The sequence below is a fragment of the Chaetodon auriga genome, chromosome 12 (genome assembly GCF_051107435.1).
Source record: "Chaetodon auriga isolate fChaAug3 chromosome 12, fChaAug3.hap1, whole genome shotgun sequence".
In the NCBI taxonomy this organism is placed as follows: domain Eukaryota; kingdom Metazoa; phylum Chordata; class Actinopteri; order Chaetodontiformes; family Chaetodontidae; genus Chaetodon; species Chaetodon auriga.
The window spans coordinates 7,820,068-7,846,934 of NC_135085.1; the positions used below are offsets into that span (position 1 = coordinate 7,820,068).

The window sequence follows — 26,867 nt, forward strand, 5'->3', positions numbered from 1 at the left end:
TTTCAGGTTTGTCTTGCAAATTTCTAAAAAGGTGTCATAATATTGTGATTTTAACAAAGTATAATGCTAATGTTAAAAGTCTTAACTACTGTCTATCATTGTCAGAACTGAAATTACTGAAGTCTCTGAAGCGGAATTGCTAACCACTGTGCGACGTGCATCATGGGAAATGTGGTTTTAACGAAGCTAACGCTCTGATTGGCCACCATGTGACCTTTCACATGTCACGTGGTTTAAAAACTTCAGCAGGATGGCGCGGGAACTTGTCACAGAGCACAGACTGTTTTTCGGATTATGAAAGTTTTATTTACGTTTTCCTCAGACCAGTTCGGACTCTTTCCTGTGGGTGAGCGTCCTTCACAGACGTTTGGCTGCTGTTGCACTTTTCTTTTCCGACAATCGCGACGCCACGCTGTCAGCTAATCTTACTCAATTTATTGAGTAAACGAAACGTCTTTGAAGCGCATGTTAACAGTGAAGAAGCTTAGTTAGTAGTAGTAGTAGTAGTAGTAGTAGTAGTAGTAGTAGTTAGCTTTTAGCTAGCCAGCTACCTTACTGTCACGCGCTCCCTTTAGCCATGAGTGTGTTGGAAGTGAAGTTCATTGGTGATGGCGATGCTCTGGAGCACATCGTGGACAAACAAGAGGGTATGAACATCAGTCTCCTTACTTCTCCTCACATAGTTGTGATAATGAGCATATGGTCGGCTCCTCTGTCTCACTAACTGTCTGTCTGTCTGTCTGTCTATAAGGTGTGCAGAGCATCAGTGGGTCTGTGCAGAGGATGGTGACGTTTAAGAGTCCAGCTGGACGACGAGCCAGACAGGATGCAGAATGTGATGGGGATGAAAATGGATTCCTTGATGAGCAGAACTATGTCCAAGCACTTGGGACAGACAACACAGAGGGTGAGTGAGGCGGGCAGTAATCCTTGCACATAGCCAGTTTTTGTTCCGGCTGTCATTGTGTTTTATTGAACTTTTATTCAGCCTTTCTGCAAAATAATGCCAAACATTACCCAGCTGCCCTTTGGTGTACACTCAGTGACCAGTTTATTAGGTACACCCAGTTAAGATGAATACCGTCTAATACAACAGCCGTCTTGTCTTCATGAAGGTTATGTTTGTTTTTTGTGTTGCTGTGTTTTTTAATCTATTTCTGAGAGCTGTTGATTAACTTTATGATCATTTTGAAGGCTGCAGTTTGTGTTGCTGTTTCACTGGGAGGTGCTTGTCAGGATATTTAGCTCACCCAATTCATATCAATGACAGCAGACTGAGTTTAGATACAGTATATGAGCATATTTTCATGTTGGTCAGTGCTGGTATCAAAACACTGCATCCAATTCTTCTTGGCACATCCTGCTTCAGCACAAGGCCATTGTGTTGCACTGCTAATCATATATAAAGTGATTTAGTCATTTATCAAGGTTAGAGTCCTGTAAACATTCTTGGTTTTACAGAAGATGAAGAGGGTATGGCCAGAGTGGCTGGAGCCTCCATTTTCACCTTTCAGAAAGTCAAGCGTGGACACAGCATGGCTCAGACTGGTGAGAGCCTCCGTTCTCTCCTGTCTCTCTCTCTCTCACACACACACACACACACACACACACACACACACACACACACACACACACATACACATACAGCTGCATTTATCAGATGATTATTAACTTGGCTTTCGGAATATTACAGACTTAGTTGTGGTGTTTTTATAAATAGCAAGTGAGTTGGCTCGGACTCCCGGGAGAAGCGTGACCTTCAGCATGACCCCCAACATTGAACCCTCCACTCCCACCCGAACAGGCCGCAGTGAGTTCAGCACATCATGTTTTGTGTTGTACACAGTATGTTTTAGTCTCCGTTTACATCCAACTATCCTTTATCTCTGTCTCTATTTAACTAGACCACAAAGAAGAAAGCAGGACACCACAGAGGGTGAGACTAGAAGAAAATTCTGTGCCATTTGTCTGTAAGCTGTGGTTGGGTGGCTTTGCTGCAGTGTCAGAGATGTTGTCTTCTCAGTGTAACCTCTGCTTTTTGTATGACAGAGGAAGAAGGTTCAGTTTGTCTCCACAACACCCCACAGGCTCAGAAAGAGAATGACAAGTGAGTTCAACATGTCACAATGGAAGTATTTTCTCTTTTTCTTACAGCAGACTTTAGCAATGATCTAACACTGTTTGATACCTTCAGCTCCGAGCATCCGGTCAGATAGTGACAGTGAGCTGTCACCCTCTGACTCTGAGGAGGAGGAGGATGAAGCTGGAGAGGAGGAGGAGGAGGAGGAGGAGCGGAAAGTAAAGAAAGAAGACAAGGAGAACTTGAAGACTCCAAGGAAAGGTTTATCTGCAGCTCTCTACAAGACGCCTGCCAAGAAGAGCAAGAACACTTCTGAAGCCCCCAATCAGCCCAGTATGGTGGAGGAGTACTTTGAGGCTCACGGCAGCTCCAAGGTCTTGACGTCAGACCGCACCCTGGAGCGTTTACACACCCCGAAACTCGACAGGGTCAGTATAGAAGAGCCAGTGTTGTAAATGGATCGAATGTGCGGTGTTCCCGTGTTGTTTAAGATCCTTCTGTGTTTGCAGGAGACGTTGGTTCAACTTTTGGAAGGAAAGCCGTCCTGCTACTCGGAAGAGATCCAGCAGCTCCACAACAAACACCGAAAGCACTTTAGCAAATGGATGTTACAGTTACAGTGAGTGTCATTTGCTCTTTTCCTTATTCCATGCTTTTTTTTGTCATGTTTTAAATTGTGTACAGGACAGAAAGTGTCTGTGTTTGTGTAGGTTGGGATTCAGTGTGCTGGTCTACGGTTTGGGCAGCAAGAAAGCTCTGCTGGAGGACTTCCGTGTGTCTCACTTGGCTCAAGAAATCCACCTTGTGGTCAATGGATTTTTCCCTTCCATCACTCTTAAAACAGTCAGTATACACACAAAAAAAATCTCTAACCAATACATCAAAAATTAACCAGAATGGGAGCAGGAGCGGGCATTGAATAAGGACAGTGATATTCTGTCAATTCTTTTTCTTTGTTTTCTTTTTTCGAGCCTTATCATGCTGTGCTTTCATTGCAGATCTTAAATGCTCTGACATGTGAGGTTCTAGAGCACCAGGGAAGTTTCCGCACACCCTCAGACCAGATCCAGTACATCGCACAGACCCTGAGAGACAGTGAGTGTGTCTGTCAGTAGTCTCTGTCTTCAACTTGTGTTTGAATTCCTGGGTTTTACAATTGAAGCATGTCCTTGCAGACCCAGACCTCCATGTGTACCTGCTGATCCATAATATCGATGGACTGATGCTGCGAGGAGAGAAGACCCAGAGTGCACTGGGGCAGCTGGCATCCCTGAACAACCTGCACTTGGTGGCTTCTTTAGACCACATAAACGCTCCACTGGGTTGGTGTTTGTGAGTGTGTGTACTACCATGTTAATTATACTGAAGTGTATCCTTATAGCTGAATCTTCACTGTTTGTTCCCCAGTGTGGGACCAGTTCCAGCAGAGTCAGTTTAACTGGCTGTGGTGGGAGTGTGTGACGTTCCAACATTACGCCGAGGAGACATCGTATGAAAACTCTCTCCTGGTGCAGCAGACTGGTGCTCTCGCTCTGTCCTCCCTTACACATGTGCTACGCAGCTTGACACCCAATGCAAGGTACACACACACACACACACACACACACACCTTATTGCCAGAGCTGTTAAATGGCTGATGAATTGTTGAGTTCTTCATGGCTCTGGGTCTTTTCTTTCTACAGAGGAATTTTCAAACTGCTGGTGACATTTCAGCTGGAAAACAAAGATAATCCTTCATACTCAGGTATGCACATGCGCAAAACTTCAAAATGCAGTACAGATTTTTCCCCTGAAATCCCATTTTGCATCATGATTGCAATGTTTTCTTATCACTGTGTGCAGGACTGTCATTCCAAGATTTTTACCAGCGTTGTCGAGAGGCGTTCTTGGTGAACTCTGACCTCACACTGAGGACTCAGCTGACTGAGTTCAGAGACCACAAACTGATCCGGACACGCAAGGTGGAGTCCTGTTTGACTTTAGAATTCCCAGCTCTCATTCAGGGCCATCATCCTGTGCGGCCTCGAGTTTCTCTTACTTACATTTATTCCCATGATTCTCCAGGGTGCAGATGGAGTAGAGTACTTGATGGTTGCTGTGGACGCGAGCACGCTGATGGATTTTCTGGAGAACGAGGAGGGTGACTGAGAAGAAAAGGCTTTGGACTTACATCACTGACATTTCACTGACAGACTTTACCACCAAGAGATGTTTTGGTCGATTCAGGCACTGACATACAGTGAAGGCCAAGTTACATCTGATCAGCACAAGGCATGAGCCCAGCTTACAGGCTCTGCACGGTTTAAATGAATGGTTCAAATCGAATTATTGGTGAAATTTTTCGACTTGTCATAAATGCCCCATTGTAGCACCGTGACATTCACATCTTGTGTTTTGATGCATACATTTTCAGTGAACACCTGCAATAATATCAACACTTGGGAGTTGATGTATTGCAATTTCATCTCTTTACTTACAGAAATAGATTTAGATTTAGCAAAACATACATTCTTTTGTTCTTACAAGGCAGGTAGGCATGCTGCTGTGTATTTATATATATTAAAAAAAAAATAATAAAGCCAAGGAAGTGATTCAGCAATGCTCCACATGTGAAAACTGTGACAAAGGGGAGGCAGGTCAGTGAGATTACATCATGCATATTGCAACTAGAAGGTGACAAGTAAAAATGGGGGTTAAACATCCAAAGCGGAGGGGGGGGAGAGGTTTGGCCCTGAGTGCATGCTATGAAATGTCTCAGTGCTGGACGTCAGCAGTTTTCTGTGTCTGCACTGATTCGTTTAGCATTTCTGACTCCAGTGTGTTAGTCCGGAGTCTGTTCTGAGTCGCTGTGTGTACAACTCGCAGCTCCTCTTCATCCAAATCCCTCAGCAGCAGCAGAACTGCATCCAGAGTGTGTGTCTGAAAATACAATTTAAGTGATCAATTACTGAGATTTCAATGAATATGAAAACACATACATGTTACATGTTTTAGATTTAGGGAAGCATTGTTCAGAAATGAGAGAGTACCTTTTTCAGTGGTGGTTTGTTTTCTCTGGTTGATGGAGAAGAAAGAGATGGGAACTTGTCTCTGGAGAGGGGCTTCATCCCCAACTCTTCCCTGATTTTACTAAAAACAAAAATGAGAGAAATGTGATATGTCTAATATTATGATTAGTCTTACAGATTGTTTTCAGCCAATGCATGTTTAACACAGTGTCAATCCACAAGGCTTACTTGGTCTCCTCCATGCTGTAGTTAAGTGGGTCATTCTCTGTCTCTGCATCTGGAAGTCCATTGGTGGAAAGCTGGTTTTGGTGACTACCCGGGGGGGTGGTGAGCTCTTCACCCTCCATGAGAGCGAATGCAAGCTCATCCTCTGTCACTACTGCAAACACACACCAGACACATATGCTTCATTAGAGTCATCACAGAAATGTTTTAGTTACTCTCACCCTCTTCTCTCAGGTCACACCAAAGCTTTACACAGTTCTGCTTCAGCTCAACGCCATCATTTGAATGCTTTTGTTCCATTCGTTGGTGGAAGTTGCTTCAAGCACAGTCACAGCAACACTGCACGCCCACCTTGGTTGTCGAGCCTCTGCAGGCGAGGCAGGCAGCGCAGCACAGTGAGGCGATACTGGCTGGAGTCAGTTCCACAACAGGGGTTCTCAGCCAGCCAGAGCACTCTGAGACGCGTCAATGGCCGCAGATGTGAGAGCTCAGAGAGTGAGGCAATCATGTTCCTCCTCAGGTAGAGCTCACACAGAGACAGACAGCCAGCCAGGGGAGACAGAGATGAGATGCTGTTGACACTACGGAGAGAGAAAAGGAATAGCCCAGCCAGGATTCGTCAAACATCTTAACAGATTCAGTGCAAATGCAGCAGTATCATGTCAGGGTGAACAGTCACGTGGCTCTGTGTGTGGATGTGTCAGAGAGGCAGAGACAGAGTTAAACAGACCAACCTTAGAGTCAGCACCTCAATGTTGGCCATTTGAGAGAAGATAGAAATCTGAAAAGACGTGGTATCAGGGTACACTATATTATTGCATGCATACATGTATACAACTTCCATTAAAACAACACAAAACAAGAATAACAACGTCAATTCGAGCATAAATGGTGAATAAAATGTGATGTACTTTAATTGTTCGACTAACGTCACTTACATCAGTCAGGTTGCATCCCCTGCAAAAACAAATGTAACGTGACGTTACCAGAAGTACAACACATACAAGACAAGTTGCGTCTGTAAGCCTCGAGCATCAGCATGAAAACCAAATGCCAACAGAATTAATTGCATGCTAAACTTAAGCTTACCAGCAGTTCAATTTCTTCACGCTTTCCAAGTCGGAGGCCTTAGCCTTCGCGAGAACCAGTTTCCGTGTTAGCTTCATAGCATATCAACTAATTAAGCTGCCAAGAAAGAATATTTTTAATGCACTATAAATTCACAAACAACAGCGTCCGCATACTGACAGGCTAATGGGGCAAACATTTCGACTCAGCATAAAGGATATTTGGCGTCCAACATCTGAATACGCATGCGCGTAACCACTCGGCGTCCTTAGTTACAGTCATTTCCTGTGTCATTACCGCAAATGTAAAGTTTTTTTAATCAAAATATGCAACAGCAGCAGTAGTACTTGGCAAAAGTACTTACCATTTTATACGATTTATAAGAGTAGTTTTCTTTTTCTGGTGTTGTACCTGCACTCCGCGAAAACTCTAAGTCCCACAATGCAGCGCGTACGACTGAGTAAATCGCGCCTGCGCGGTAAGCAATCCCTCTTTGGACCTACGTCTCCACTGAAACGATGGTGAGGCCGAAATGTCCTGTTCATAATCCGTACCAATCTGACATGTTCTGTGCTAGAAATGACATAATCACATATTGGAACACTTTGTGGTGTCCTTGTTTGTCATACCCGAGTGCTATTTGTGTTCGTCTTGTTATCGTATCCACTACAAAAACGATATTTTCATGTCGTATTGAGAAAGAAATGGCTGCCACCATTGCTATACTCACCGAGTCCAAGTACCGGACGGGTTAGTCGTATTAACTTGCTGTGTGTAAATTCTTAATTAAAGATTCTAGTGTACAGGACTCAGTTTTTAAAGCCGAGCTAAGTGGCACGATTTATGCACTGCAACAGTTAGTTGTCTCCAAACCTTTTCCAGGGTTGTTGAAATGGTTAAGACTTGGCTAAGTGGCTAGCTTGGTTAGAGGAAGCTAGTGGAGGCTAGCTGGTTACACCACAGGTGACGGGCTCATTCAACTTTGTTCTGTGGGGCTTTTTGCAGCTTACTGGAGTCAAACGTGGGTTAAATATTTGCTGTGATGTGTCACGATGTGTTCCTTAGTACAGTCGTCTGTCAAGATTGTATTCCCAGAACCTTATTGGCTCTGAACGAGGTTACCTGGAGTATTTGGATATCCTGAATGGACACTGCTCAAGGCACACTCTTTAATCCTTACAGCAACAGTACTGACAGACTTGAAGTTTTTAGACAGTATATTAGAAGGTGTTACTACTTATACACCTGCAATACCACTGCAGATGAAAATATTGTAACTTATTGTGTCCATATTTTCCACAGGCCAAGCGTACCAAGAAGGTGGGGATCGTTGGTAAATATGGCACGCGTTATGGCGCGTCGCTGAGGAAGATGGTGAAGAAAATTGAAATCTCCCAGCATGCCAAGTACACCTGCTCTTTCTGTGGAAAGGTGAGGACAGCCCAAAGACTCACCAAAAGACTGTGTTAATTCAAGACTTTACACTGGACAGGCACACTGTTTTCTGCATATGTACTGCACACGTGATGTTTGGATATTGTGTCTGGACAAGTTGTCAGGATACCATTTTGCAACTGCTATTAATGTGCCACTTTTTATATTTACAGACCAAGATGAAGAGGAGGGCTGTTGGTATCTGGCACTGTGGGTCCTGCAAGAAGACAGTGGCTGGAGGTGCCTGGACATACAAGTAGGTTTCATCCAGCCTCATCTGGAGACATGTAGTCACCCAAACTGAAATTGGTGCTGTGGATATGTTTATATCTGTTATAGCAAGTCACTTTGGAATTGGGGCTGCGCCTCCTGCTGTTGCTAAATACAAGGACTCCATTAGCAACAATCATATTTTTTCCACCAGCATGGTGTAGTTCTGCAGCTGGAGCCATTTATGGATTTGTTGGTTGTTGGATAGTAAATTGACAGGACACAGAAAGCAGTGTATCCACAGAACAGACAGGGATAGAGCTTGTTTTCAGATTTGTCATTTAAGTTGTCAATATTGTGCAGAGCTTTACACGGTAATCGGTGATTTGCCTTTTCAGTTTATGTAAGCAATATTGATAACTTGTGGCCAGTCATAGCACAGTTCATTACACAAACACATTAGTCTCACAAAGCCAGACTGCAATAGTAAATTAAGATTTACCATACACCTTCAACCAGTTACTTGACTTGGTTCACAGATTTACTCCCCACCCCCAAACATTCAGTTAATATTTACAACATAGTAACCTCCCAGCCCTCAAACAAGAACCTTGTTCTCAGCTATTTAGACCAGGTTTGGCTTGGTAAATATTAAGCATGACCCAGCATCTGACCTTTCCAGAGCGGCTGTCACATTTCTCAGTTTAGCCCTGGAAGTGTTAGTCGTCTGATGAGATGGCAAGAACTGTAAATTCTAAGTGTAGACTAAGTGTAAGACTAATAGAAATAACAGAGCTATGGCCTTGGCAAATGACAGGATGAAAAATTGTGATTGGATGGCTTTGCAAAGTGACTACAAAACACCTAAAATCAACATTATTCTTTTGCACAATGTCAGAAAACCACAAAGCAATTCCAGAGTGCTTTCAAATGAAGTACCAATCATTTCAGACAGTAAATGACGTGCACGAATGATAATTGTCATCACTTTTCTTTCTCTCAAGATGTCCATTTCCAAGACAATAATAAATCTTGCGGGAAGTTTTCTTGACACCATTCTTTCAGTTTTCTAAATTAAGGAAAGACAAACTTACTGTGGTCATGGAAATGTGGTGGCTGAGAAGTTGGGCGTATTGATTAATATGCATACACCAATTTTAACTGTTTTGTCTTTTGCAGCACAACTTCTGCTGTCACAGTCAAGTCCGCCATCAGGAGACTGAAGGAGCTGAAGGACCAGTAAACCAAGTGCGACGATCACTGGTGGATTTGGGACTTTGTTTTCTATAATTTAACCGACCTGGACATGGCCTCAACGTCCAAAAATAAAGCGGTCTGGAGCGGAATTCTTTGTGTCTTTGTACATCTGTTTTATAATGTAGCAGTCAAATCTAAACTGGTGGGTCATAACTACAAGAAGATTCCTCACCAAACCTGCTTGAGTGAGAAAGGTGCACCATCAAAAGCAGTACTACTGTCCATGTACACGAGTACGAGTTGTGATGCTGCAACATAAGAAAGGGGTTCTGCATTTTCTTGGCAGTAAACACACCTTTTTTTTTCTTCTTCAGATTTATGGGTGTTCCCACTCTGATAATGGGGTTGGTAAGCAATTAAGCCTGTAGTGCAGGCATCTCCAAACTATTCCACAAAGGGCCGAGTGGCTGAAGGTTTTCTTTCCAACCAAGCAGCAGCACACTAGACTTGACTCATTTCATCAGCTGATCTCAGTCTTCAGAGAGCTGATTGGTCAAACTTCGTGCTCTTGATTGGTTGGAGGAAAAACCTGCGGCCACACGGCCCTTTGTGGAATAGTTTGGAGATGCCTGCTGTAGTGGTTTCTCCCTGACCCTGCCATAGTGTCCTTAACTTGTTAGACTCTCCAGCAAGTAAGAGAATAACAGCTGACTGCAGCAGCAGGTGAAAATATTTCAACTGGTCAACAAGCCAACATGTGCTTGTCATTGAAATTCTAAATAATGACTTAAACTATAGACAGATGTAATAATAATGGCTGTATTCCATGTAGCTGCAGGTATTGTCCATCCTGGCTCACTGTCATGAGCGCACCCAACTGTCACTTAGCCATCATAGATTACCTCTGCATTTGCTGCAATGACCAGTCAGGAAGTCTGCCATGACAAAGGTCTAACTGTAAGGAGTCAGCATTGAAAGTACCATAGATATTGTATATTTCAGAGTGGAGTTTCATAATGTCTTTTTCATAGACTTCAGATGCTTTGAGACCAGAACAAAACTGGTCTGTGTGTAGCAACTCACAGTGCAATAGCACTTGCAGGGTATAATATATAAATACATGATACTACAAATATCAAGCATACATCCAAACAAAACGACAGTAAGGTAAATAGAATAAACAACTTAAAGGCAATATACAGGGATATTGAACAAAAATGTTACAGTTGTGGTATTCAGTTTCATCAATCTATTTTTAATTCATTCTTGAAATAAATAACGGTTTACCTCTCAATCATGTAGTTTCATGATTAACATCACCGGTAAGATTGATAATGACACACATCTCATTGTCTGTACTAATATAAAAATATAATAAAGTGCCTTTCACAATACATTTAAAGACCTGAAATCTTGGTGAAAGGCCTCAGTCATTTCTCAGCTATATTAAATATCCTGACACAAGTTACAATTAACGTTAAGGATAATACGTCAAAATTGACTATTTATAATGCGATATTTTACACATGTATGAACAGGTGTAAGTCTGTGCATGACTTATTCCTGAAGCTTGCAGCGTTGTCATGACTGCAGACGCCTGCTGCCGTAAAGCGTCCAGCAGGGGGCGCGGTGTCGCGCGTGCCCTCAGCAGGCTCAAGAAACAAGTATGGCGGCGTCCAGTGTTTTCAGACCGGGCTTGTTCAACCACAAAGTTGCAATAGTAACGGGTGGAGGGACCGGTATCGGCAAAGCTATCTCAGCGGAGCTGCTGGAGCTGGGTGAGTGAGGCGGTGTTGTGGGTGAAGAGACATTTTTCTGTTCACAGATTGAAGTGAGCTGCAGCTGACGGACAACAAGTACCAAGTGAACTTTAACACAGATGAAGTGCTGTTCAAACCCGACTGTCAGACCAGCTAAGGCCTGTATGTGTGTGACAACTGTCGGGCCACAATGCTTGGTAACCTCTATTAAAATCAAGTGTATAGTTAAAAACGTTCACAGTTTGTTTAAATGTGGCTAAAAAACGTGCTGAGGTCACAGAATGTGAGGGGTCACATCATTTGGAGCAACACCCCCTCGGACTTCAGTGACATGAGGCTCATTTCACCCACCGAGTCAAGCCAAGATATAAAAATATTAAGCACACATTTAGCGGCTTGTGGTGATCACTCAACTAAATAATACCTATTGATCAGTCATCCCACCATCATTTGCTTACGTTAATTGCATCTTAACGTCAGCTTTCAGTGATTACAGTTTTGTCATAGCGAACTTCTTTGTGTCCAGGCTGCAGTGTGGTGATCTCCAGCAGGAAGACAGAGAGGTTGGAGGCAGCCGCTCAGGAGATGAGACAAAAAATCCCTTCCTCCAGTCCTGCCAGTGTCACTCCTGTACAATGTAACATCCGAAACGAGGATGAGGTGGGCCTACACACACCTTCAGCCTCTGTGACCGCTTTGTGTTGTCACTGCACGGTCGCCAGGTGTCATTGTGGCATCTTATTTTGTGTGGCAGGTGAAGGCCCTTGTATCGTCTGTGCTGAAGCAGCACGGCAGGATAGACTTCCTGGTGAACAATGGAGGAGGTCAGTTCAGCAGCCCAGCAGAGCACATGTCCTCTAAAGGATGGAAAGCTGTGATAGACACCAACCTGACTGGAACCTTCCACTGCTGCCAGCAGGGTAAGATGCCACTAACATTACGTTTGGTCATTGTGTTTTTGTGAAAGCTGCCAGTGTGACTTTGCTGCTCTGTCCACACAGTCTACACTGGGTGGATGAAACAGCACGGGGGTGTGATCGTCAACATCATCGCTGACATGTGGAAAGGCTTCCCAGGCATGGCGTAAGCAGCACCGCCTACTAACTCCACACATGAATTTACATCCCACACACTCTCCTGCTGTTTGTTAATATGTTCTCTGCCTGACAGCCACACAGGAGCAGCGAGGGCAGCAGTGGACAACTTAACAAAGAGCCTGGCCATCGAGTGGGCAGCTTCAGGAGTGCGAGTCAACTCTGTCGCACCTGTAAGTACCGGTCATGAGTTCATGCAGGATCAGTGTTTTAATGATGTAGTCATTTCAAGTCTTGTCTGATTGCAGGGCACAATCTTTTCCAAAACTGCTATGGAGAACTACAAGGAGCTTGGGCCACATCTCTTCAAGATGTCTGTTCCATTCAGCCCTGCAAAGAGGCTGGGAGTACCAGAGGAGGTGTGCAACTACGCAGTGACACCCACAATACCTTGAGCAAAGGCACTCATCAAACTAACAGCTGCTGTGTTATATTTAAAAAGTCTTTGAACCATGCATTGTTGTGTTCTTGGAAGTACGTACATATATAGAACATTGTGAAAATGTCAGTTGTTTATAGGATTTTCATTTACCCAATTCAATGCATCCAAAGTTAGACCTTGCTAATATAAGTACACAAACATCTGTTATCAGTGTCACAGTATATTTAAGAAAATTCAATTGTTTCATGTCCATCACATCCAGCTACAGCTGCAATACGCATCAGGTGATATTCTGAAATGATCTGATGTAGTAGAACAGTGGGTGTCATGAGGCAGGCAGTCCAGCCCTTTAAATACACCAAGAGCCATCGATACGGAGCACCTGCTGTGTATCTGTGGCTTTGTTGCAGTGTGATAGACAGTACATTTTTACTGATTTATTTACTTTCTCTGTTCAGATCTCATCAGCAGTGTGTTTCCTGCTCTCTCCTGCTGCCTCCTACATCTCTGGAACCACCCTGAAGGTTGATGCAGGACAGAGTCTGTACCACTCCATGTGGGAGATACCCAGTATGTACATCTTGCTAACACACCCACATATATCTGTTTTGACAGCATACTATGTACTATCCAATATACTACATAGTACAGTAAATTCCTGTTGTGTTTTGTGTTTGTCTCTAGACCACAGTGCATGGCCTGAAGCTCCACAGGGGGAGAATCTTGATGCTTTGAAGGAACTGCTCAACAAACAAAGCAAACTCTAATTCCCTTTTTGTGGCATAGTCTGAGCCCACACACACACACACACACACACACACACACACACACACACACACACGCACGCACATGCACATGCACATGCTTGGCCAACAAGCATCATGGACATTGAACTGCACAGGCACCATAATTACTGTCCCGACACCATGGTGGCCTTGTTATAAGATGATGTGATTTATTATATTACAAATGATGTACATAATTTTATGTAGTTAATTGCAGGATGAGTGAATGAGTTGAGACAGAAACTGTCCAAATGCATGAAGAATGTATTTTTCTATGCCTTTGGTTGGTAAATACACATAAAGACAAAACAACAAATATAAATCACTTACGAAATACTGCTTTGATGTTTTTTTTTTTAAATTTGCTCCAATTTAGTGTCTCTAAGGTGGTTTCAAAGTCAGGAGCCACAATGTAAAAAAACAAGGTCACCTTTAGTTTTTAGTCTGTACCTTGGTCTGGGCTCCTACAGTGATAAAAGGGGACAACTTGTTTTTATTGTGGCCTGATGTAGTAGAGAAATCTATCTACTGTTGCTGCTTGAAATAATAAAGTTTTATTTGTGCACACGGAGAACTCCAACATGAGAATAGCACAGCAAGATGTGCAGTCTTTGAGTTATCTCTTTTCCTCAGGACTTCCCCATCCTTTTTGAGTGAAAAACATCCCACACACCAACTTGACCATCACATGATTTGTACATAGTCTCGCCCCTCATAACTGGTTATACCTGGCTGCTGCACACACACAGTCGTTGTTATTAGACAGATAGATAGATACTTTATTCATCCCCAAGGGAAATTCACAAGCGTTAACATCTTAATGAAACATGTTACAAACTTCTTAAAAAACACATCATGTTATGTTAGATTTTCTTTATTTTAAATGTTTAAATGGAAAAAGACAAAGTTCTTTGTTATCTAAATTAAACGCTTTGAATAATAACATACTAATGAAATGTTTTTAGTAGTCATTTTTTTAAAAAAAATTTGTCAAAATGCCCCCTTATTTAAAAAAAAAAAAAGAAAAAAAAGACGTTTGGGAATTTTGTCCCATATGCTGTGCCGTAATTTTGCCGTAAACCAACGCTAACTGTCGCAACCTAGAGTACGGCAACAGAGGTCACAACAAACCACTCAGGTACAGTGGCATTTTAAATAATATCTTACATTTCTGATGCACATTTTGTTGTTCTTTCATTGTGGGTGACCGTGGTGTATTTACACATATGAATGTGTAGATAATGCATCTCAGAACAAATGCTTTATTTCTACATCGAGAGCTAGCTAACGCAGTGCTAGCCCAGGAAACGAGTCTGCCTTCGCTGCACGGCGGTTTGTCTCCACTTTGACATTTGGATTCATTTTTACGAAGGACATATTTATTTTAAGTAGACAATTTAGTTAAGTTAACACGATGATTGTGTTAAGGTAGCCAGTCACTGATAACGTAAGGCAAGTGTCAAATGTTCAATAGCGTTTACCACCACAGAGCTTCAGCAGGTTAACGTGAGCAGGCAGCGAGAAGCTTTGAACATTAACAATTTAACATCATCAACATCACTGTGCCAGGGCTTGCCTTTCAGCTAATGTAGAGGCATGTTTTCATTAAATTTCTAAATAAAAACACTAACGTTAAACATTATGGCTTGTATTAAGATATACAACGCTATTACCAAAATGTAGGCTTTCTTCTCTTTATGTACAAGACAAACAGAATAATGGCAGTTTAAAATCAGAGCTATCTCTGTATGATGTGACGTTAGTGGTTGTAACTGTGTGTTATAGATTACTTTGTTCACAGAATTGTTTGGTTTAGCTTTAGTGCAGACGCTTACATTTAGGGCCAACCTGTGAGGTTATTTTAGAGAAGAATCATCTCTTTTACAGTTTGTGGCATCAATGAAAGATAAATCTTGCTTTTTTCCCAAAACCTTTTATTTAAAGTTCAGACTTGAGACAGTTCCAGCCCAAGATACTTAAAGTTATAACGGTTCTTTCTCCATTTACTCCCACATCAGCTTTAGTAGAACTTATAGTGTGTCACCCTGAGAAACTAAAATACCAAAAATGTGTGCTGAGCCAGTGTAATGTAGAGAGACAGCAGCTATGCACACAGGCCAGCACACTGACGTCCATAAGGATAGGTGCTAAATACTTCCACCATTATCACTGAATGTGTACTGAGCTGGCACTCTCATTTAGTCATCATTTTAAATCTTTAAGTCGTTTGTACAGAGTACTTTACATGGACAAGACAGAAACAAGCAGCAGCTTTGCTCAAAATGAAATCAAAGTCGACCAAGAGGGACAGTTTGATCACCAAAACTTAGTTTGTTTAGTAGAAATCTTTGATCCAAGTTACATTTCTGGACTAAAAAAGAAAACTAAAGAGGTAATCATTTGCAGGTTGCAATCTATGTTGTGGTTCAGGTATAGAAATGCAGCTTGTGAAACAGTTCAGTAAAACTTTGCTGTTCATTGGAGAAAATGTGTTTCATCCTGGACTGAAGAGCCTTTGTGGATTATAGACATGTATCATGTGTATATGCATGTCTCGTATTTTCACTTTGTTTTAACTCTCAGAAATGTTGTGGCTAATTTATGTGACTTCAAGCACAAGTAAAGATGTATCCAAAACAGATGCTAATATGAGAGGCACAAAATGAGGTGTCTACCCGCAAGGTCAGGGGTCATTACCATGAAAAACCCTTACATATATCTGTATTTGTTTTCAGTATGGGAGGTGACCACGGCCACAGCAAGATCTCCATGCCAGACTGGCGGCAGTGGAAGACAGAGGGAACACCATTGGAGTTCACAGAGAAGAGGTTGGCAGCCAGGGGCCTCAAGGATCCATGGGCACGGTCAGTATTTAAACCTATGAGATACATGTAGCTGATATTTTCACAGTTCTTATTTCTGACCTTTCTCCCTGTCTTCCTGTCCTGTCGCCATCACTCTCCCTCTGCAGTAACGAGGCTTGGAGATACTCAGGTGGCTTCGCTCGTGCCGTGACTCTGTCTGATGTGCTACTGAGAGGATTCAAGTGGGGCTTTGCTGCCTTCACTGTTGCTCTGGCTGTAGAGTACACCCTGTTCCCACCAAAGAAGGGTGGCCACTAATGCTCATCGCTTTCAAGCCCCGACCAGTCTAATAATAATCTGTATTTTCTGTTATTAAATGTTTTTCTGATCACCCCATGGCTTCTGTTATTCTTCTTACTCCTGATTACAATGACAATGATTAGCTTTTAATCTGCCTTCACAGTGTTGTTGCTGAGATAAAGGTGCAAACGTAGCGCCGGTTTAGTCCTGCTTCCTCTTCCTGCTTAGTTTCCGGAAGCATAGTTTCAAGCATTTTACTGTCACTATTACAAACATCAGCACTACAGTAGCCAGTAGTGCTATTACATCCAAGCAGAAGTACTGGATCCAGTTGAGGTCATGGACAGCAGCCCGGAGATGTTTTGCCCCTTTGTGCCGCATCACAAATTCTGTCCAGTACACTGAAAGGTCGAGTGGGTCAACTGGTCGGTCTTTATGGAGAGCTGACAGCTTCTGCATATTCTCTTTATACCTGCACGTAAGTTGAAGAATACGACATGGAAGTGAAGCAGATATTTTGAAAAGCAGACTCCAAACGAGAGCCACATCGTGAGCGATCGGACCCCCTCACCTGGTGTCATTGATGATGTCATTCAGCCCCTGAAGAAGGCTCTCTGTGGTGATGGAAACAATATCCAACACGACTCCCGTGCCTTTGCTCGCAAACCTCTGTGCGTTGTCCGGCTGGTCCCCTGAAATTGGCACCATCACCATGGGAACGGCATGACACAGTCCCTCAAAGAGACCGTGTGAGCCAGCATGAGTGATGAAAGCCCGAGCTCCAGGATGTGCTAACACACAACATGCACAAAGATGCCAAACGTTATGCATCCACCAGCCCCCTTGTTAACAAAATGACCAAAATGCATCTCCCATATTAGCCTGTCATCCCGCCTCTGTATAGATATACACACATATAGTTTTTACTTGAGGTTAGGGTTAGTACGAAGTTTTGTCATTATTTGGGCCATCTCCCTGTTCAAAAATAACAAACTACCAGCTCATATTATGGTATGTAACATATAATTGGTCAGTTTTGGCAAGTGTGCCAGCAGGTTTACTGACCCAGCAGATCATTCTGAGGCACCCATTCCATTATCTTCACATTTTCTGGGACACTGTCAGGAACCTGCCCAGTGTACCTCCATATTACCTGACAAAAGAAGGGTCATTTAGTGCTTTTTGATGATTGCATTGATTTGAAATGCATTTGCACGTATGTTCACACTGAGTATATTCCTGTACCTTCTGTGGAATCTGTCTGAAGGCTTCTAGGAAGACCAAGGTTATCTCTTCTGGCATATCTGACACCATGCTGCCCAGAGTGAACACTATAAACCCATGCTTTCCTGACACCCAGGGCTCCAAATCCTACGAACACACACACACACACACACACACACACACACACACACACACACACACACACACACACACACACACACACAGAGTTGGGTCAGGCATTCACCTCTCTTTATGTATCTCTCTGTCTCCCTGCATTGGAAGCAGTGAGATAAAGTGAGGAGAAAGTGAAAGAAAATTGACATGTTTAATGGTTTTTCATCAAAAAAAAAAAAAAGAAGAAAAAAGGGGGCCTTACTTCAGGCAGAGGATTTTTCACGTTGCAGTTGATTCCACCAACTAGTACTATATTAGGCATGAGAGGGCGCGGGACCTCCAGTATGAAGTCATACCTGTTTAAACACAGTATCATGATATTTATGTGAATATGAGACAAAGAATCTAGGATCTTCTTTTCTCCCAGTTTGATTTAGTGGCATGGAACAACAGTAAAAAAAAAGTACCCATTTAATATATTCCTCCCTTGTTTATTAGTATTTAAGTATGTGTGTGAGTACTTGTGCACACGACAGTCTAGGCTGACCTGTATTCGTCTCCCAGGTATCTCATATAACCTTTGTACATGTTACCTCAGCAGCCAAATGGCAGAGTCTGACAGCACTTCAGCTATGCCGACCTCCTCTCCCAGGAACTGATAGGCTATGTTGTCAAAGTGCCAGTACAGCAGTCTGCATAGCAGCGGCTCCAGTAGAGCCACCTGTAGGTCAGAGGCATCATAAAAAAATAAATAATTTCACAAAGGAAGGCGATGGTGCTTCTCAAAATATCTGAAGCTTATGTGGTTTTATTTTTTATTATACAGAATAAAAACACAGCCACCCTTCAGGGCATGCTCCTGCCCATGCATACAGTGCATGGTCATGAGTGCTCACCAAAGTGTTGAAAGCCCTCTCCTTGAAGTTCATTTTATCGATGTATCCGGTGAAGAAGCGAGGCACAAATGAGGGCGGGGAGGGGCAGCCTGCAGACTTCATATCCAACGCACATGGAATCCCCCTCAGCAGATTAATAGTGGGGATGCCTGAAAATGATTTAGCAAAGACTAGTGAGAAAATGTGCAGACGTGTAAGAACACAGACAGTCCAAGTGTGGCAGAACTCACCCAATTTCCGAGCTATTAATGAGCCCGTGGGCACCATGGGGTCTGTTAGGACAGCATCAAAGCCCTGCAGAATGAAGATTTGCAATGGGGAAATAGGAAAAAGGGCTGAATCTTGAACAGTGAGCACGAATCAATCATCTCTATCTGCTTCACACATTCATGCATTGATTGTGCAGAAGAGAACAAGCATGTGCACAGATCAGACAGCTCACTGTTTTTGCATCAACAAACCATCCCTCTCTTACACAATGGAAAGCAAGTTCTTTACTCCATTTTCAGAAGATTATATTGTACCTTTTAGCCCACTATGCTTATCTGATAGCTGTAGTTGCTTTGCAGAATAAGATCTGACATTTATAGCATTAACCGTACAATAAACTCATAAAATGCAATACATTGTCAAAGATTAAACCACTGGTTTCTAACCTATTTGTCTTGTGACCCCATTCAAAAAATAACTTTCAGATGGGAGTTGTTAGCGGTTCCACCAAAGAGACATTACCACCTTAAACTTCTCATGTGGTTTCATTGAAATAACTGTTTGAGACACATATGAGTCCAATCCTCGAGTATTTCACAAAAATTACATTAGATACATTCAAAAAGGTGAAAACGAATTTCTGTTGCAGAGGTGTGTGTGTGTGTGTGTGTGTGTATATATATACACACACACACACACAAAATTATATACACACACACACACACACACACACACACACACACACACTACGTTTCAAAAACAAATGCTGTACTTTTTACTCCACTCCATTTGACAGCTTATTAATATAAAATATTGTAAATTAGGTATAATTAATGTATGAATTGTTATATATTTTTAGATTAATTAGCCAACAGTATTTTAAGTAGTAGCTCCACCTCAACTATCTACAACAGTAAAATACTGCTTAAACATGTTGCATTAGTATTACTTTTGTAATAAAATCATATTTATTAATATATCATTGTCTACCTCTGTCCCATCTTCAGTAAGTGCAAAGCTCTGGTAATGAATTTCATTGGATTTCACAGCTGATCCTGATGCTGTGTTCAGCCTCTGTATTTATACTCACCTGCTGTGCCAGGTGTGAGATGAGACTGGCATTGAACAGTAGGCTTTCTGCAGTGCTGTGAATTAAGCCTACAATTTTCTGGGCCTGAGCGTATTGTGTCTTTATCTTCTCTGTGAAAGACTCCGATTTTTGCATGAAGTCCTTGTGTGAGGCCATGATAGAATCCATAAAAGCCTTGTCATAAGGAACAGGGTAGGTCACAGTGTCATAGTGTTTCCCTGGACCCATCCGCATGCTGACCTCAGGTATCACCACGGTGACCCGGTGGCCACGCCGCCCCATTTCTTGGGCAAGGGCCTTTACACCCACCCAGTGACTGCCATCCATGGGCACCACCAGTAAGTTGCCCAAGAAACCTGAAGAGGTGGTGTTGCTTGCAGGAATGGTGTTGGTGGCTTCAGCCTCCTCTGTGTTCACCTTCTTCTCTGGCCTGGAGTTTTTGGCCACAGACCCCCTGGTTTTATCTGCCACACCATTCACCTGCATGTCCATGTATAGCAGCAGGGACACAAGCACTGCTGCCTTCCACATTGTTCTCTGTCCTCTGTGTCTTCAGCTCACTGGATACCCGAGGTCCTTTCTCTGTTCTTTGCATGCTCTCGTAAACCCCTCCCCCCTCCCCACCCACCTCCATGCTCTGTTTGAGTGGCTGAAATTCCTCTGTGAATTACCAGAGTTGCGTTCAAAGTCCCCACTTGAACAATAGCAACGGTTTCAATGCTCATTGCTGTGGGAGTGTCGGGTATTAATTCACTGTGCTATCCACTAATGACAGAATGTACACAGTTATATCTGATACTGCACCTGGAGGACTGTGGAAAAGTTTAGCGGAGGAAACGGCAGTGTTTTGTGGAAGAGAAGGAGACTGTAGGGATTTCTGGCAGAACATCGCCAGTTGACATGTGGCTTCATGCCAGTGATGACCCTGATGAAGGCCACAAGCCAAACTGAGCTGTTCTGACAATGAAGTTGTTCTTTATGTAACAAGTTCTGTTGGAGTTCAGACCTCTTCCACTGGCAGACAGCTGTGTTTATATACATTGTAGTAATCCCGGTATTCTCTGCTTTGATGGGGATCAGGAATGTCCTTTTAAGTTACAGTCTCAATGTGTAAATAATGCAGTGATGGCTTAATAGTAGCTGCACTGGTCTAATCTCAGTTAACACCAGTAATATTTAACTTGAGCATGAATCCATATGTTCATCCAGTTTAAACCCGTTTACTGGCTCTGCATTGTTGTACAATCCTGTCTACACAAGATGGAACTGAGGATTTGTAATATGACCCCTGTGCCAATCAAGCCTGTTTCTCTAGATTTCTATTCCAGTGTGTTAGAACATGTGAAGGCTGGATCAGCAAGCAACACTTTTGGTAATTTGATCAGTTGTAAGTTTCTTCGGAAATTTCCAGAACTGGAGTACAACATGAAGTAGGCCCAGACATTTTGACTTCCATAGTAGGAAAATGACAGAAGTAGCTAATAGGCCTCATTAATGATGGCTCTGTTCTGTTGAAGTGTCTCAGTGAGCCATGACAGTGAACCAGCATGTGCACCAGGAACCTGAAACTGAAGTAGCTAAATGGAAATCAGCCAGTCTTCATTTTATCATTGATACCTGTGCTTTTTCGTCTGTGTAAGGACAACCTGTCTGCAGGCTGACTGTGCTCACATAATCTGCCATATTCTAAAACAAATTGGGCTTTAACAAATTCCCACGCCAACTATTTTATTTTCCTTTCTAATTTGGAACTTAACTTTTATTTAACCAACAAGACTCTTCTGAAGTTACATTCACTCACAAGAGAGAGCGAGCTGGCCAAAATGGAAGCACAGAGCTCGCGTTTCACCCCGGGTGGACACTGTCACTGTCAGGGTGAAGCTGTTGTAATACAGCAGGTGGTGGTAATGCAACACAAATGGATGCCAACCGCCATTAATCACCAAAGAAGAAGAAGAACAACAACTAGTCCTCTTCCGCCGCGCGCAACTTTAACTGGTTTATCCTCGAGCCTGCTTTTGTCCGCTCGAGCTCAACAAAACAACCCGAGGTTCGCGAGCTCCCTGGGGCGCGAGGCAGTATGTGAACAAGTAAGCGCTTCGCCGTGTGTTCGTTTTAGCTGTTACCAGTAAAAACAGGCCTGAACATGTCAAAACACGTTAACTGTGAGCGAACTGAGACGAAGTAAGTTTTAAAGCCACAACTTATCTTAACCGCCGGGCGACCGTCTCACCGCGGATATCGCCTTAAGTCTGTTGTTGTTTTGTTGTATTGTCGTTCATTTTAGTCTGGGTAGCTCAGCCAGGATGCTAGAATTAGCTAAAGACTAGTCGGGTATGTTCAAACATAGCGTCAGATCACCACCAACACGGGTCGATGGTCCCTGGTTCACTATCAGCTGGATTACTGTTTCAAGTTCACGAAGTTTTTTAATATTCAGCACTAACATGGCAGCTAAAACAATACACTTCGTCAGGGCTCCCCATCATTAGCATTAACGTTACATGTCCTTCAGGTGTTGTTTTCAGAAGAGGGCTTGTATAAAAACCTGGTGTACTTAGCTGACATCGATTATACGTGTAGGCTGAACAGAGTGATGTGAAAGGAACAAGGCTGTCAAAATGAAGATCAAGTAGAAGCATGAGCAAGATCACGTTTCTCATACAGTGCTGTGTTTTTGTCCTTTTCACTGATTGTCTTTGTCCTTTTCAAACGACAGGCCTGTGACTGACAGCTGGTGCGAGGCAGATGGCTTGGAGTCATTCATTCATACATCGTCCATAAGAGTCGAATATTATACGTAAGACTGTATGACAACTTTCTAAAAAGTTTACATCCTGTAACTTCAGTTAAATTATGAAATAAATGAGTACACACATAATGTAGTATGCTTTATAGATGCTTTATCACAGGTAGTCATTGTTACTGTCTCCTGCAGATCATTTGAGTATTGTCTGACGTGGGAAAGACCCATGAATACCCGACACACCTCTAAGAGGAGCCCCCCGGGAAGCCCCAACCCAAAAGAAGAAGTTATCCGGCGCAGGTTTAGGGGTAGGAGGCAGAGGACAGGCCTGAGGAAGACCAAAGCCAGTGACAGTGTGGTTTATACAGATGAAGGGAGGGGCCACGACATCATCGACATCATCAGCAGCACACATGGCGCTGAACACATTGCCGAAGAGGATGAAGGAAAGTTTGTCGAGGTGGCCGATGAAGGAGTTGAACAGCTGGATGAAGACTGTTCCTCCGTTTCCAGCAGTATAGCTTCTGGTCCTTCCCTCCTATACAGTGTCTCTCCCAAGAAACCAAAGCCCCTGCAGGGCGTGTGCTCAGCCTGCCGGAAACTCTACCAGAAGGCAAAGAAGATGAAAGCACCAATTAAAAATAAACTCCTCGACAATGGTGAGACAGTGTAACGTCTGTGTCGGGTAATTGGGTCACTGCTACATCAATGTCTGTTTTGTTCTTTTCCCAAAGCTTGTGTCATTACCAGTCTCTCCTCTGTGCTTTGAGGCTGAATAACTTCCACATTTACACAGCCTCCACTCAGCAGTCGGAGGAGGTGACTGCTAGCTGTGATCCGGCGGGTCAGTCGTCATTCAGTGTACAGATCCAGCCTAACATGATCAGCCTTGTTTTCTGCTTTGTTCTTCAGATCCCAAGTCCCTGACATGTGACCAGTGGGTCCTGATGAAGAACTGGAGGCCGAGGAGGCTGCCTAATGCGAGGGGGTAAGACTGCGTGTGCAGGCGGTGCGAGTGCGGTTGCTGGCTTCAAGGTGGAGCACCAGTAGCTACGCAGATTCATGTGCTACAGCTGATTATAACCGCACCTCTCTGTTTTGTCAGGAGGCTTTTGACCCACATACAGCTGGTCAAGAAAAGGCTTCAGATCGAGAACAAGGCAAAACGAACTGTGGAGCGTGCAGGAGAGACAGGGCCATCAGCCTGCTCCAGGCCACACACGTTCCTTCAGAGGTAAATTCACATAACACACAATGCCTGCAGGAGCGAAGCAGATCAGATGTCTGTTTATGTGAAAAAAGACCCGAACGTGCTGCGTTTTTTGTTTCAGGAACCTTCGACAGCCTCTCAGAGCTCCAGTGAAAAAGGAGAGGAAGAAGAACAGGAGGAAGAGGACAAGAGATGATTCTCAGGGTCCTCGTGTAGCCAAGCAGCAGCGTCTCCACAGCAACAGTCACCCCCGACACACTGACATTGGCTGGACTGAAAACAAGGGCCTTCACCCAGCCAGCGGCCACGGTCTCGGCCCTGGTTTTGAAGAGTGTAAGGAGCAAGAAATTAATGATCCGGCAGACGCAGATCGCACTGCCGAGTTTTTTCCCCCTGCGTCCACTCTGGAAACCACTGAGACGAAACAGGCCGCACACGGTCAGAGAGCACAGAAGAAGACATGTGGATTCAGAGACTTGCTCGCCCAATTGCGCGGCAACAGCAGCATGATTGTCAGAGAAACGCGTTAGAGATGTGACTCGACTTTCTTTCTTTTTTTAAGGTGAAGTTTAATTGTTACAGTGTTGAATGTTGGAGTGCTGATGTGGCTTTTACGTGTGATGTTTTCGTTGATCTTCAGCCTGGCTGTTATTCCTGTTCTGAGTATCAGTCTGCAAATACTTTTTGTCATCTATCTGGAGTTGTATACATATTAATTGGAGTCATAGCTGCACATCTGAGTTTATTCCCAAGTTCTGCTGCGGTTCCTCACACTTGCATGCTATTTATTTTTTGTCGAAGTTTGAAACAGCATTTAAAGTTTCATACAAGATAACCGAATGTCTGTGTGTTGCTTTATCGAATTGTTCACATTAATGCTGTTTTTAACTGGACAGTTGAAGTCAGAAGTTTACATACACCTTCGCCAAATACATTTAAACTCAGTTTTTCACAATTCCTGATATTTGATACTGGTAAACATTCCCTGTCTTAGGTCAGTGAGGATCACCGCTTTATTTTAAGATTGTGAAATGTCAGAATAATAGAGAGAAGGATTAATTACAGCTTTTGTGTCTTTCATGGAGTTCCCAGTACAGCAGAAGGTGATATGCACTTAGTTAATTTAAAGGCAATACCACCAAATACTGAGGTCAGACATTTCGGCTACCCTTCCACAAGCTCCTAAGTTTCTGGAATTTTGGCCTTTTCCTTCTGACAGAACTGCTTTCACAGAGTCAGGTGTGTAGGCCTGCTTGTTTGCACATGCTTTTTCAGTTCTGTCCATAATTTTTCTGTTGGACTAAGATCAGGGCTTTGTGACGGCCACTCCAGTACCTTGACCGTGGTGACCTCAAGCCTCTTTGCCACAACTTTTGAAAGTCTGCTTGTGGTCATTGTTTTACTGTGATGCAGATACTCTTGTACTTGTTTCCTCCTGCATCTTCACATGGTCCTTTGCTGTTGTACTTTTTGCTCGTCCATTTCTAGGAGACAGAATTTGTCTCCTTCCTGAGCGGTATGTTGGCTACGTGCTCCCGTGGTGTTTATACTTGTCTACTGTTGTTTGTACGGAGGAATGAGTTCCCTTCAAACATTTGGACATTGCTCCTAAGGTTGAGCCAGACTTGTTCTTTTTTGGCAGATTTGTTTTGATTTTCCCATGATGGCACGCAAGAGGCACCGAGTTTGAAGTTATGTGTTAAAATGCATCCTCAGGTCCACCTCCAGCTGATTCCAATGATCAGAAGCCTCTGAAATTTTCCAAGCCGTTTAAAGGCACCGTCAACTGAGTGGGAGCAAACATCTGACCTGGTGGCTTTGTGTTGTACTAAATTCTAAGTTAAATAATTTGCAAACAAAAAGGATTTGTTTATTTGTACACTTTGTAGTATTCTCATGTATTCCAGTATTCCATAGTATTCTTCAAAAGGCCACATGATGGCGCCACTTAATAAACAAACCAGCCCACAGCATGTCAGCCCTTTGCAATGAGTGTGCCTTAATACAGAATGCTGACCTGTCACAGCAGTTGTAATCAATGCCATTAACAGTTAGTCTGTTAGTGTCCCAGTGCACCGGTACTTACAATAACTAGAGCTCTGGACCCTGAGCATCTAAATGGAATGCAGCCTTGAATGAATGTGATATTTACACCTGTGTTTTCTCTGCTCAAAATTTGTGCGTTAAAAAGAAAAGCTCAGCAGCAAAACCCTGATTTATGCTGTTAGTAGAGGCGCCTGTTCCAAGAAGCATGTTTACCGGGTCATCTGGTGACTGTGCTCAGGAGAAACCACGAACAGCTCTTTTTGCATCACTGTTCACCATTTGAGGGCGTTTACACAGCAGTGTTATTTTTGAGATGTCTCTGCTGATACCAGTGAAGGTGGAGGAAGGGTGGGGAAAATGAGAAAAAGAGATAAGAGACTGAGGGTCCAGTGTTGGAGGTTTGACAGTGTTTATTCGTGGGTGTGTTGCTGTTTTCTTATGGGATTAATGTGTTGGGAGAGGATGGAGAGTCGCAGTCAGAAGTGCCAGTTCAAAGCCAGGAAGTGTGTCTGCTGAGCAGCCCGGCCTCACACATGGACGAGAGTATAGACTGTAATGATTATCAGATAGCACATCATCTACAATGAAACGTCATTAAAATTGATAAACTACTATAATTGAATTTCAAACTGGAATCACATGTAATCTTTCCACCGCCAGATGTTTACAGTGAGAACAAAATGAAGCTCACAGCAGTAGATGCTGTGATTGGTCAGACTCAGCACAGCAGCTGGGCCAATTGGAGCTCCTTCATTTAAACTGATCACTTTATTCACTTATTCTGTTAAACACTTTCAAAATCCAGGCTCACACTCCATAACGAGGGACTGCAGAGGGATGTGCTCCTGCACGCATTGGTGTTGAAACATTAGTTACTCTGCTCTCAGAGAGGTGACACACTCGTATCACAAACGCACATCCATGGTCCATTAACAGTGAAAGTCTTGCAGCAACAGAACTGATACTCATCTCCCACTCACTTGC

General features: G+C 43.2%; 7 protein-coding genes across 8 annotated transcripts; 5 read left to right on the plus strand and 2 right to left on the minus strand.

Moving 5' to 3' along the window:
- Window positions 1–219: 219 nt before the first annotated feature.
- On the plus strand, window positions 220–4,676 carry orc2 (origin recognition complex, subunit 2). The gene is made up of 15 exons (XM_076744021.1): window positions 220–647; window positions 752–907; window positions 1,462–1,548; window positions 1,721–1,810; window positions 1,905–1,936; window positions 2,050–2,107; window positions 2,195–2,508; window positions 2,590–2,699; window positions 2,791–2,923; window positions 3,079–3,175; window positions 3,256–3,402; window positions 3,488–3,659; window positions 3,763–3,824; window positions 3,923–4,041; window positions 4,145–4,676. Exons 1-15 carry the CDS (start codon window positions 578–580, stop codon window positions 4,226–4,228), a joined length of 1,731 nt encoding a protein of 576 aa, XP_076600136.1. The 5' UTR covers window positions 220–577; the 3' UTR covers window positions 4,229–4,676.
- cfap410 (cilia and flagella associated protein 410) lies at window positions 4,532–6,642 on the minus strand. The gene is made up of 7 exons (XM_076744022.1): window positions 6,403–6,642; window positions 6,252–6,270; window positions 6,048–6,094; window positions 5,665–5,894; window positions 5,317–5,467; window positions 5,110–5,209; window positions 4,532–4,999 (listed from the first exon to the last, which is right to left on the minus strand). Exons 1-7 carry the CDS (start codon window positions 6,477–6,479, stop codon window positions 4,835–4,837), a joined length of 789 nt encoding a protein of 262 aa, XP_076600137.1. The 5' UTR covers window positions 6,480–6,642; the 3' UTR covers window positions 4,532–4,834.
- A 198-nt stretch (window positions 6,643–6,840) lies between these two features.
- Window positions 6,841–9,371, plus strand: rpl37a (ribosomal protein L37a). The gene is made up of 4 exons (XM_076744085.1): window positions 6,841–6,902; window positions 7,684–7,812; window positions 7,989–8,071; window positions 9,205–9,371. Exons 1-4 carry the CDS (start codon window positions 6,900–6,902, stop codon window positions 9,266–9,268), a joined length of 279 nt encoding a protein of 92 aa, XP_076600200.1. The 5' UTR covers window positions 6,841–6,899; the 3' UTR covers window positions 9,269–9,371.
- A 1,488-nt stretch (window positions 9,372–10,859) lies between these two features.
- Window positions 10,860–14,192, plus strand: pecr (peroxisomal trans-2-enoyl-CoA reductase). Its single transcript, XM_076745366.1, has 8 exons — window positions 10,860–11,000; window positions 11,509–11,642; window positions 11,737–11,902; window positions 11,984–12,065; window positions 12,153–12,249; window positions 12,325–12,435; window positions 12,917–13,028; window positions 13,143–14,192. Exons 1-8 carry the CDS (start codon window positions 10,889–10,891, stop codon window positions 13,223–13,225), a joined length of 897 nt encoding a protein of 298 aa, XP_076601481.1. The 5' UTR covers window positions 10,860–10,888; the 3' UTR covers window positions 13,226–14,192.
- Window positions 14,193–14,300: 108 nt separating this feature from the next.
- ndufb3 (NADH:ubiquinone oxidoreductase subunit B3) lies at window positions 14,301–16,438 on the plus strand. Its single transcript, XM_076745789.1, has 3 exons — window positions 14,301–14,381; window positions 15,979–16,107; window positions 16,215–16,438. The coding sequence occupies exons 2-3, from the start codon at window positions 15,980–15,982 to the stop codon at window positions 16,363–16,365; spliced, it is 279 nt and encodes a 92-aa protein (XP_076601904.1). The 5' UTR covers window positions 14,301–14,381; window position 15,979; the 3' UTR covers window positions 16,366–16,438.
- On the minus strand, window positions 16,428–20,433 carry LOC143329758 (UDP-glucuronosyltransferase 1A1-like). Its single transcript, XM_076745788.1, has 9 exons — window positions 19,882–20,433; window positions 18,812–18,875; window positions 18,582–18,730; window positions 18,279–18,406; window positions 17,948–18,041; window positions 17,593–17,718; window positions 17,413–17,500; window positions 16,919–17,138; window positions 16,428–16,819 (listed from the first exon to the last, which is right to left on the minus strand). Exons 1-9 carry the CDS (start codon window positions 20,410–20,412, stop codon window positions 16,549–16,551), a joined length of 1,671 nt encoding a protein of 556 aa, XP_076601903.1. The 5' UTR covers window positions 20,413–20,433; the 3' UTR covers window positions 16,428–16,548.
- A 1,334-nt stretch (window positions 20,434–21,767) lies between these two features.
- On the plus strand, window positions 21,768–25,814 carry LOC143329475 (uncharacterized). Of its 2 annotated transcripts, XR_013077883.1 has the most exons (7): window positions 21,768–21,971; window positions 22,601–22,681; window positions 22,820–23,286; window positions 23,540–23,615; window positions 23,733–23,861; window positions 23,959–24,682; window positions 24,956–25,813. XR_013077883.1 is itself a non-coding variant. In XM_076745385.1 (6 exons), exons 3-6 carry the CDS (start codon window positions 22,854–22,856, stop codon window positions 24,365–24,367), a joined length of 1,047 nt encoding a protein of 348 aa, XP_076601500.1. In that variant the 5' UTR covers window positions 21,768–21,971; window positions 22,601–22,681; window positions 22,820–22,853; the 3' UTR covers window positions 24,368–25,814. The 2 variants fall into 2 exon arrangements, 1 of the variants encoding a protein (XP_076601500.1); XM_076745385.1 differs by having other exon boundaries at window positions 23,959–25,814.
- The last annotated feature ends 1,053 nt before the right edge of the window (window positions 25,815–26,867 follow it).